General features: G+C 41.3%; 1 protein-coding gene across 1 annotated transcript; it reads right to left on the bottom strand.

Moving 5' to 3' along the window:
- Nucleotides 1-4,581: 4,581 nt before the first annotated feature.
- igf2a (insulin-like growth factor 2a) lies at nucleotides 4,582-8,582 on the bottom strand. Its single transcript, XM_043245560.1, has 4 exons — nucleotides 8,387-8,582; nucleotides 7,947-8,079; nucleotides 6,956-7,131; nucleotides 4,582-6,139 (listed from the first exon to the last, which is right to left on the bottom strand). The coding sequence occupies exons 1-4, from the start codon at nucleotides 8,444-8,446 to the stop codon at nucleotides 5,903-5,905; spliced, it is 606 nt and encodes a 201-aa protein (XP_043101495.1). The 5' UTR covers nucleotides 8,447-8,582; the 3' UTR covers nucleotides 4,582-5,902.
- Between the last annotated feature and the right edge of the window lie 3,460 nt (nucleotides 8,583-12,042).

Raw genomic sequence — 12,042 nt, 5'->3', positions numbered from 1 at the left:
ACATACACAAAGGTCAGTAGAGTTTATGATTTGTGCCACCTCCTCTCTGCAGCCCTGAGCCTATAGAGGTTCAGACAACCAGGGGACAACCAGGGGACAACCAGGGGCCAGAGGAGGTGGTGCGTGCTGGTCTGGATAAAAGAGGGAAAAGTTGTCGTAATAGTCAGTAGCTGTACGACACTAAACCGTTGAGCAGTAGCGTGTGCAGATAAAGTCCAATCGGTTACCTGATTCGTGAGTAGCTGTAGTAGACACTCACTTGATTCAAATGAGGCATGCAGAGTGTTGAAGTCAGCAGCCTGGGGTTTTTCTAGGTGCAAGTCACCGAGTAGTACCGGAGTACAAGCTTATTAACGGATGAGCATGAAATAGAGCCTGTGTGACTGGAGCGTGTGACTGTAGCGTGTAGCAACTTGGGTTTGTGAAAACGAAGGAGGTCGATGTAAATGTAAAAAGTCTTTTTCCGAAAGACAGCATGTCATATCCAGAAGGATAAAAATATTAACCACAATGTAGAGAAATGTTAGAGGTGAAACCCTCGAGAAACACAAAACATGATTAGCTGTATAAACCAACTTGATTCGAACGGTTACAGGTACAGACCTCAAATACGCCTAAATACGACCATTACAAAAATATAGTTTTCCTTAGCAAAAATAGACTTCATGGTTCCAGTGTAAAGTTCAGGACTCCATGTTTGTCACAGAAAAGATGATTAGTGTTTCACTGCGCTTACTGTCTGTGTAGCTTTGGTGTTTTGTTCAGAGAAGAGAATGATCCAGATGACTCTATGTCAATTCTGAGCTGCCAAAATGATATTACTGAAGCTATTTACACTTGATTTGACGTTCAAGGACACAGAGTTGTATAAGGATTAAGACAATTTTAAAACAGCTTTAGCAAGGGCTATAGGGAAATAATTAGTACGCCTTATCACAGTTTAATGGAAAAATGGAACGAGTTAAGAAAACATTGCCAAGAATTAATACTTTGTGGCAACAGATTTATTGCCACGGTATCTATTTATTTTTCTCAACACAATATGCATACATGCAAATTTTCTTCCAAGGCTTACATTTTTTTGTTTAGTTTGGGACTGAACCCATTACACTGGTATTGCTCTACCTAAAAGACCAACAGGAATGACTCATAATGCATATTTTTTGGATGCACCTTTAACTAAACTGCAAGAAGTCTTGAATGAAGGGCATGAATCTTGAAGGGCATTTACATTTGGCAGCAACCATGTCAATATAAACGGAGTGACCGAGCGTAGAGATCACTAGGAGTCAGGGTGTATGTGTGCACGCTTTTATGACCGTCTATGCTTGTTACGTTTGTGCAAGTGTATACAAGTGTGCACACGCACATTTGTGTGTGAAAGTTCAGAACCTGCCCCTTTCTATCCACGTCTACTCTATGCACCTTTTCTCATGCACGCGGCATCATGGCAGCTTGCCTTGTGCTGCTGAGATCTCCACCTGTTTGAGTAGACAGGATGTCACATTGAACGTCCCGCATGCTTTCGGACACATTTGGCCTTTTTTTGCGTAATAGGGTTACGCAAGACAATGACGAAGGTAAACGCGCTCATCCCAGTGCGGTAACGAAGAGATCTGTGCACACGCAATATAATACAAAGGCTGTCTTTGTCATTTAGAGTAACAATAATCATTCATAAGAAAGGTTCACATGACCAATTCAATTAAATACAAAAGCTCTGTGTTTGTGTAATGCCTTTGATGACGTACGTTGTAAATAAGCAGTTTCATTCGCTGCAGGATCAATAGATGAAATCTCAAAAGGCCTGCAAGACAAAAGAAGAGAAATATTAGTAAAACATTCACAAAAAGGGTCATTCGTACGAGGGAATTTAAATATGACTTTCATTTCGACCACCTAGTTTGCTGTAAATAACATAATAGCAAAACATCAGAGAATTACTTTGCCAAAATAAAAAAGCTTTATAAAACACTTTAGTTTTATAATGTCAACCTACTTTTAAATGTTTTATGGGTGCATACATTTTATATAGCAGTTTGTGACTCACTTTTTTGCTTCCAGTTTGACTGTGATTCATTTTGATAATGTCAGATCATTTTGCGATCAATTGTTGTCAGCTGTTAAATGCAAGTACACAATTAGATAATACGCAATTAGGTCAACCATTTACCAAGCAGTGCTTTTTCAGCCTGCGGTGTAAAATGGTTTTATTAGCAATTAAAGAAAAACCACTAAACAGGTAAGGTGAAAGCGTCTGAATAATTTTCGATCCCACATTTTTATCAGTTTTACTGCTAGCCCAAAGTATGAAGAATTTTGGGGTATAATATGTCACTTTACTTTATTTTGGTATTCTCACTTGCACAAATGAACTATAGTATCCTGCACACACTAATAAAAAATAGAAAACAATTGCCTAAATCTAGTGTCTGAATAATTTTTGGTTTGACTATATATAAAATAATTGTTCTTTTGTAATCTATTCCCGCTATAAATAGTCTTTATGTTCAGCAGCCATTACTCCATTCTCACATAATCTTTCAGAAATCATTTTAATATGTTAATTCAGTGTTTAAGAAACATTTCTTATTATTTTCAAATTTTAATGTTTGTAGAAGCTGATTTAATTTTTTTTTAATTAATGGAACATTCACAAGAACCAGATTTATTATATATATATATATATATATATATATATATATATATATATATATATATATATATAATATATTTATATTTTTATTTTATTTTTTTATTCTAAATGTCAAAACTGTTTCACTAATTTCACTAATTATTGCTGAGAAATTGCTGAATAATTTCTATTTAAAAAACTCAATTGCTGAACCCAAACGTTTGAATGCCAGTGCATATATTCATATCCATATGTGTTGAATCATTTTGTCGTATTTTTAAGATCTGCGTGGTATATAAGCTGCGACAACTCATCAACACATGCTGATGGGAACCGATGAAAGGTAAAACGACTAAATGTTTTGCTATATTTTTGGAATAGCTATATTTATAATTGCGCAGACTTGTAAAACATTTCACAGCTATTTAGCGGTCGCTTGTTTGCTTGTGTCTGATTTCTGGCTTTGCCTTCACATCAGAGAGCAGATATTTTGCTCAGTGGGACATCGGTAGTTGCAGCCTTCGCTTCACACAATAGACCGAACAACAGGCACACTGTGTCAGTGTGAATCTGTTCTTCCAGACATCTTTTGAACAGAAGCTTGTGATGATCTCAGACACAAGCACCATCATCCCCTTCACAATTAACCTGATTCTGTACACAGTTTTTATACACAACGACCGCAAAGAATATAAATCATCCGGCTTATGTACACAAAAACATCCTTCAGTTCCCACGATTCAACATGTACGTGAACAAGAGTAGCACAACGGATAAACGACAAAGCCGATCGCTGATAGATTGAAGGATGGTTTCAGCTGTCATAGAAAGAACTAAAGAACGCCGGAGCCTTTGAAGTCGAGCCTTCAGGTATCATTCCTGTTCTTTCCCCCACATTGTTAATAGCTTCACAAACCTCAGGCTTTAGAGAAAACAGGCCTGTCCTCGAATCACATCTCAACCCCTCCAAGTCTTACATAAACATCCCCAAGGCACACAGTCAGGCAAATTAATATCTGGCATTTAGCTTTTTGCAAATATTCATAAGGTATGAAGAAGACTGTTAAGAGCAGGTCTGGGCGTGTGGAGTTTCCGGGGGGTTTGGGGTGGAGCGAGACGCGTGGATCAATGGGGTAACAAATTAAAAACGCTGCTGCTCCCGGATCACGGCATTTATCCCCTTCATGTTACTTTAAACCCGTGTGACAAACATACGGAGGCCTGCAAATGACATGAGGAACGTAAATTAATAACCTTTCTTACAAAAAAACCTGAGGCCCATTCTTTCCGTTCGGTAAAATTACACTTGTGTAGGAATTCGTTCTTAAATTATGCCAATTTTATCACCGTTGTGTCTGGGGCTTTGTAAAAAGAAGACATTTTATTTATCGCGTCTTCGGTTTTCACAAATGAAAATGAATGGGAACCGATACTGTTTTGGACCGTACTGGTGTCCATTGCACAGACAAATGCATTTTTGGAAACATCTATACACTCCGCAGAAGAAAGGAGGTCATGCAAGTTCGAAACAGCGTGAGGGCGATTGAATGATTGATATAGGTATTAGTATACTGGTACATTTTTTAAACTGTAGTTGCACACTCTTTAACCACATTTTCCCCACTTGCAAGAGACCAACACCTACAACTAAACCTCGAGGGCACCGAAGATGAGGCTCGCCTTTTCATAATGCACAGGTGATGTATATTCCGCGTGTTTCTGAGCTGACCTATGGCATTTCGTCAAGGTTAGTCAGCAAATCATCAAGAGTTAGTGTTCCCCAGCCTTCACCCTTCCCTTAGGGCAGCCAGGTCACTGCCTGTGTACGTATGCACTTGTTTTGCTGCTCCAAATGCATTCCAAAAGCTATAGACTCATCCACCTATTTTAGATTAGGCAACATGCAGTAAATTAAGCTTTTGAAAAAGTGAGTCAGGACGACTTTAGAAGCTTCCATTGACTTTACTTATAAAAGGAGACATAAAATTTTTTGGTACATAGCATCTACATACATAAGCAGAACAACTAAAAAAAAGATAATATACAAAAAACTGCCAGTTGTGCATGTAATCTTTCATTGGGACTGAATTTTACGGGTTACATCAAAATAAATAACGCCTTAATACAGTGCCATTACTTAAAGAAAATGTTTGGCGGCTCAATTTGCATGACTGGTCATATCAGGGTCAGTGACAACGTCTTATGAGACTATTCATACATATTCAAGTATTTTTTAAAGCAAAAGCACTGGAATACTATGATTGTAAGTTGAAAATATGCAAGAGGTTATTGCTGATTTTCCCTTTAAAAAGATTGTTCGATTTTTTATTTTTTTTTGTGTATATGTGTAAAATACTGTCTAAATAACAGTGAAGACGATTTGCAAAGATAAAATGGCAGAAACTCAAACCAGAAGCAGGAATGTTATGGATACAATATATGACACCTCAAAACATGTCAGACTGCTCTTGCCCAAAGTCCAATTGCAGATGTCCTCAGATATGATATCAGGTTGATATTTGTGTGACGTTTTCTGACTTCCGTTGCAATGCTACGTCATTTGATAGCAAAGGCTTCACTGGCTTCATTCTCCAGGGCACAGATTATGGATCTCGAACAGCCAAGCACAGATACAGTTTTTCCTGGTTGAGCTCATCTCCAAACAACCAGTCTTACTGAATTGTCTTTTGAATACAATCTTATTTTTTTTTCCTAAAACGGAAAAACTCTTTAGCAAACTCCTTTTGAGTCCAAGTTAGCACCATAATGTTATCCTATTTAGCAGTCCATAAAAAATAGTGCTGTTAACATCAGTCCTTGGCTTTGCACAGCCAGCCAACATTTTCCTTACTTTTTTTTTCTGTCTTTATGCCACATGTGTGGCATTTTAAAGGTGCAGGTAAAGGACTCTAACCTCGACAAATTCATTCCTTAAAATATGACATTTAAAATAGGGTGCAAGCGACACAGAACCATAAATGCTTTTGCACATGGCAGACTTTTGACATTTGCATTGTGGCAGCTTCCTCAGCATCAGTTCTGGGCATCCCCGTGATATTCATCAAGACTGCATTCATCTCTCTTGTCCCGTTACATTCACTTTCAACGTTAACTTCTAGTGTTTCGAAGGCTGATAACACACAGAGTGTTCATAATCTGGATTTGAGAAAGACGGTGGGCGAGTGGTATGACTCATGAAAAAAGTGCCTCTACTGACCAAGATTTGGCTATAATCCCTTGTTCGTTCCCATTTGGGAAAGGTGGCCATCATTTGTGGGACGTGCTGATCTGAACGTGCGGAAGGATGGCAGGGTATCTGCTGGGAAGGGTCATGAGGGGCCGGTGGAAGCTGGCTTGCTCCTCGCCTTGGATTTTCTCCACCTGCCTCCTAAACTTTCTGGCAAGCAGGATGGACGGGACCCCTCTCCTTAACCTCTGGGCAGCCTTTCTTTGCCATACTTCGTATTTGGAATACTTCACACCAAGAGGTCCTCCTGGGATGTCCTGCAAAACAGAAGAACTTGCTGTAGATCGTGTAATTCATTGACTCTGAGGTTTTGAAACGCAGGTTGTGCTACCAACAGAACGGTCATGGGCTTAACTGAAGAAACGTGTATCTCGAATGCATGCAAACTTCAGTGCGATTACGAATGAAGGACAGCTAGAGATCGAACGTGGCACAGACATAGGCTACTCCAGTACATTAAACACATCCCAACTACAGATAGGCTGACCTCTTATTTATTGAACAGGGTGAGAGAAACAATGCCCTCCTGGACTTACAGTGTGAACGTGCTGTTTTCAAGTGGGGCTGACTATTGTGTTGTTATCGGGTTGTTTGTTTTTGTTATTTTCAAATCCAAGCCACGGCCAGCTGGCCAACTGTCTTGCCAACGCTTAACATATTTCCATGCCAAGAGCACATGGCACAAAAATTTGCCAGAATGCGGCATAACACTTGTACTTGTTTTGGTGCTTGGAATAATGACATCATTGCACATGCTGTCCAATAGAGTTTTATGGTGTTACCATGGGCTTTTGTTTGTGCAGCTAACTATCTCTCTCCCTCTCTCTCTCTCTGTCTGTGTTGTTCCTACATCATCTTTAATGCAGTCTACACGGCTTTCTGATGATCTCTGACATTTTCTACGCGCTCAGCGGTTCTGAGAGTGGAGACGTGGTTAATATTGATTTTGGCGTGATAAAAACAGGCCGCGTGTCTGACTAGCCTGTCTAGTCTGAGTCTGTGTTTGTGGGTTCAGCAAAATCATTGTGCTGGGCTTTCGACGGGGGGAGGGGGAGATAAACAGCTCCACGTACCTTGTGAAGAGCCTGCGATACCGGGAAGGCCTGCAGCAAGCTGGAGGAAACATCTCGCTCGGACTTCACAGGCTTCGCGCAGTACTGCTGCAGCAGACGCAGCTCGCAGCTCCGAAAGCAGCATTCTTCCACGATTCCTCTCTGAGGACGGCGGCTGTTTGATCTGTTCGGCCTGCCTGGGTGGGTGGGGGGAGAGAGAGAAGGTAAGCGATCAACTCCGGGGATCCCCTGGAAAGCGACCAACGCTACCAATTCACACCCTATTGTTTATATTTCACCAAATCCCACATGTGGCTGCTGGCATGTTCCTAGGATTTCTGAAACCCGAGACTGCATCAACAGATCCCTTCTTTCTTTCCCGTTGTTCGTGACTCCCTCTCTTTTTTTTTTTTTTAATTTATTTCTGGCAATACTGCGAGAGCGATTTAATGAGGACTTTAGAACGTCACAAAGAACAGCACGCAGAAAAGCAAATATTGCTCTGTGTTCCCAAGGATGTGTGAATAACTAGCAAAATGGATCCTCTAACCTTGCCATTTGCCTACTAAACAGAGATAAAAGATAAAGAACAGCAGGAGAGGTACAAAAGGGGGAAGTCCACCGTCATCTGATAGGAACAGGGGACGAAAGGGAGAGAGAGAGACACACACAGAGCAAGAGAGAGAGAGAGAGAGAGAGAGATCTTTTACAAAACAGCTAAATAACTTGCAGACACAAATTCCTTGTTTTCCCAAAACACTGACATTTAACAGCAATTAACAGCACTAATGGCTTTCACTGGGACTACTTGCTAGAAAGCAATAAGAGGCACGTTTCCTCACAACAGCCTCATTGTGACAGTCATTAGTGCACATGTAACTACACAAACAGCGATTCGAGAGACAAGACAGATGACAATGCCAGCCCGTGGCTACTTCTACAAGACAAACAGCGATGCAGACGTTAAGAATTCCCGACAGCCACCGCACGGCACTGTAAGAGTTACACTTACTGATATAAAACCCATCTTCTCCGCACACGAACTGAAGAGTATCCACTAGTTCTCCACCGCAAAGGGTCTCCCCTGTCCTTACGGGGGATGCGACCATGAACAACGACAGAATGAAGAGTATCAGCGAGCGCATCTGTGAAATGAAAACACATTTGAGCGTGAGTCAGTTCATAGATCCGTAGGCAAACCGTATCGTTAAACAGAGGTTGCTGACGTGATTGCGCCGATTTGAATCACGCGAGATAAGAGCGACACGAAAAGTTCAAGTAACTGCGGAGACGCCGTTATCCTTATCAGCGATACAATCAAGAAACGGCTAGGCGCTTAAAACAAAGATGACTCTCTCAACTTCCCTCGAAGTTTTACACGTCGTCATGAATATCCCTAAACGCGCGAACGCGTACTGCAACCTCGGTCACGTCATTGTCACTTTCTCTTACCGTTGTTTGTTTTTTCCCCGTTTTTCGGCACGACGCACAGAATAGATGGTAATCATCCATGCTAGGCGGTTTGCGGGAAACGACGTTTACTAGCTGCTGCACTAAAGAGTTGATTTGATTAATTTCCAGTCTGTTGCATTTCTTTGAGTGATGCTTGTGGCTGTCTCAAAGTTCAGAGGACAGGCAAGGCATATGTAGTGAGAGGCAATTTATACTAACACCCGCCCCTCGCACCCCCAGCTCAGTAGCGATGGCCGATTCGTGAACGAATGATTCTTTTGAGTCGGATCTTTTTCTTTTTTTTTTAATGAACTGGTTGAACCGCTGCACAAAACCCGACCAGAATCAGTACATCGGATTAATAAAGGAGAACGATTCTCGAGTCAACAACTCTCCGACTCGTTAAAGGAGAACTTGTTTTGTGACAGTTTAATAAACATTTAACGTTAGCATTTCAACCAAGATACGAGTTTTACCGTTGTTTCAGAATTCCGCAAATAACACTCAAATCGTATACAAAATGACAACAAACATTCTCATGCAAACATTTAGAATATTGGACGCTTTTATTTGGAACGCTTTACGTGATGACGTAACGAGTCTCTCTCTTTAGATCTTTCTTTGAAATAAAATGTTCAAAAGATCCGATTCGCGGAAATGAAATTCCAATTACTGCCAGTCCGAGCACTGTCCATGTGAACCGAACTGCTCTTCTCTATAATCGGGAGTATTCTGCAGCAAACACTGCCCTTAACCCAAAAATGGGGGGAAAGGGTTCAAACTTAATATTCAGATTTTCCCGAATTGTCTCCATCGCTGGCGCTGTATAAATACGGCAGCACGCGTTTTCCGCTCGTCCGATTCGGACGCAGATGAAAAGCCGTTTTATTAATCCTTCTAATACAGAATATGGCGTTGATGCCAGAACATTGTGAAAGTGTAGCGCTCACTACTGGTTTATGTCTGAACGCACACTCAGCTGATGGAGTACCTGCTCACCAATGACGAGGCGCATTCTTAGTCAAATAGCCGCCGCTTTAAAATACCTTTTGGCAACAGGTCAGCCTAAGGAATTTTAATTGAGGGAACATTCTTCCAGCTTCTCACCATAACAAAGGGGGTTGCAATCGCATTCCAGTGAATGCAGACAGACACAGTGCTGAAATTTCACTCTCACGCGACAACAGCGTTGACCCTTTGTGCGCGCGCGCCATCTCATGCGAAAACCTAAAAAGGATTTATCCTTATCTTTAAAAAGCAACTCGATCCGTTTTACACGCCGATTACGAGCCAGCTGTGAACACAGTGGAACGGATATATTATTTTGGCGCGATAAAAGATGCGCACAGAAATGAACACCAGTATACGATAAATAAAGTGCTAGGTGGAAATGAATGAGCAACATGTCCTGGCATGCCTCAGACTGGACATAAAGCAACTTTGGCAAAAACACATTCATTGTCTGTCTGGAACATCGGACACTGTCATGCAAAATGTGCTCATGTTACCTTCCTCTAAAAGTGGAAATGGCTTGAGCTGGACATATAATTATTTGATATTACAACAACAATAAGCATGTTTAATCTTGTCAGGCATTTATAGCCCACGTTCATAGGTACTATTTTTAAAAACAGGCGAAGCTAAACAGCCTGTTATGATGTATTAGACAGGAGACAACATCCACAAAGAAAAAAAAAACACTTAAACTTAATGCTAGCTACCAATCGATGCAATGTGTGATTTTTATGACATTGTATCATGAGAAGCACACTATAGCACGCTCTAGTGGTCCAAAGTGATAAAGCCAAGGTAAAAAGAGTTACACTCGACCAGATTCCAGTTAAAATGAGGCAATGATTCAATGAAATTAATTATCCTCTAGATAGATTTATGTGATGTTATGTGTGTTTTACAATTACAAGATGGCAATTAAATACACAACCTTACAGTGATCCATGGGGCATGCTGTTTTTGACGTTTGGCATCCTCTGCCATCAAGAAACTTCTCAGGCCTCTGTTTGCATTCCTGTTGTAATTCAGTCACTCTCTAATCCTTACACCACACACCCTCTTACTCACTAGCGTATTACTGGGTCAGCAATGTTTGCCTGCGTAATAAAACCATTACCCTACTTCATGGAAGTTCTGTAAACTGAAAAAAGGAAGAAAGAAAAGCCATCATTCTATCATATGTTACTATGCGATTTTGCAGGTTACATATCTCGCTTGTCACCAATATAATGTTTCATCATAATAAATATGACATCTCATTACGTAATGAGGAACTAAGCATGAAACAAGAGATTGAAACCAAAAAAATGTGACATTACTCCCCCCTCCCCCTAAGTGTGACTCGCGCCGTATAACATCCAATGGGGAGAGAGGGTGGGCGGGCTGCCCAGGAGGCTGATACGGGACAGAGTACCAGGAAGCCTCCAGGGCTGACCAGGAGTCTCTGGGGTGGGGAGAGGAGCCGTGAAGCCTCATTTATTATCCATAAGAGGGGCACTGGGGGCACGTGTCCTTTCGGCCTTCCATACGGCTCGCCGGCGGGCCTGGTTGTGCCGCGAATGGCAGCAAGCTTGCCATAGGCGCAGCAGGTGCTCGTGACTTCGGCATGGCTGCTGGCGCTCTTGACTTTGGCGTGGGCAGGGGAATTGTTGGGTTGAGGAGGATGGTGGAGCTTAGGATAACTTGAGGAGGAGAGGTAAAGGAGGAGAGAGTGGGGAGACGAGCGGCAAACTCAAAACATCTGGGGAACACGGCTGGAGACGAATGAACATAATTAGCTCAATGAGAATGGGAAAAACCAAATAAGGAAACACAGGAACTGAACGTGAAACAAAAGAAACGCACAGAGTCAGTGACAGTGGCAACATGACTGGCATTGTGAAGAAGCCCATGTCATTGATAAAATCCCTGTGTTGTCTCTAAGTTGTCTCCTATACAAGAACCATTTGAAAGAGAACCATATGAGACCTTGTTTGTCTTATATCTGTTTTCCACAACCATACTAGCCCCAACACATTAGCTTGAGGTTGTATGTGATTGCCAGGGCCATGGCTGGTGAGGAGAAAGGTGGCCAGGGTCAGCGGGAACGGCGCTTTGCCTCGTCACAAGTTTTTCATTTGAGCAAGTTTTTAAGGCTTTCTGATTAAAAGCGAAACTTTCAAGTGAAAAAAGACGTCAAAATTCTGTACTCACACGCTATGTTCTGTGTGCAGATTATGCACAGAGAGCTGTCTCTGATAACTGGACATTAAAGCATTAAGCATTGTTTAACCCTTCAGTCATTTCTGACCGGAGAATTTTACATTTAGACATATGTGAACACAAAAAAAAGTATTCGAAAAAGTCTTTTGTCAGAAATGACCGACCATATAGGAAATTAATGGCAAATGGCAAGAAAACAGAAAATGCAGATTTTTTTTGGTTTGTGTACAATCTATAAATCCCCAACACTGCATTCAGAGTGCAAAATCAACACACACACTTGTGCACACACACACACACTCCTATGACCTGGTGGGACTATACCATAGCAACTATGTAAAATAAATTCAATCATTCAACTAAGAATGCAAGTGAAAAAGTGGACAGCAACGAATGGGTTATACTCTTAAACATCAGGAGTGTAAAACAGGTCCATCCGCTCA

This window comes from Puntigrus tetrazona, chromosome 7 (assembly GCF_018831695.1).
Source record: "Puntigrus tetrazona isolate hp1 chromosome 7, ASM1883169v1, whole genome shotgun sequence".
Lineage (NCBI taxonomy): Eukaryota > Metazoa > Chordata > Actinopteri > Cypriniformes > Cyprinidae > Puntigrus > Puntigrus tetrazona.
Note: the sequence above shows the minus strand (reverse complement) of the source record. Positions and strands in the feature narration are given on the sequence as shown.

Bases quoted from the DNA above. Each gene is read 5' to 3' on its own strand.
- igf2a (XM_043245560.1), bottom strand. From the start codon at position 8,446: ATGGATGATTACCATCTATTCTGTGCGTCGTGCCGAAAAACGGGGAAA. The intron at 8,080-8,386 runs GTAAGAGAAAGT...TTCATTTCACAG, and splicing joins CGGGGAAAAAACAAACAACG to ATGCGCTCGCTGATACTCTT. The intron at 7,132-7,946 runs GTAAGTGTAACT...CCACCCACCCAG, and splicing joins AGAAGATGGGTTTTATATCA to GCAGGCCGAACAGATCAAAC.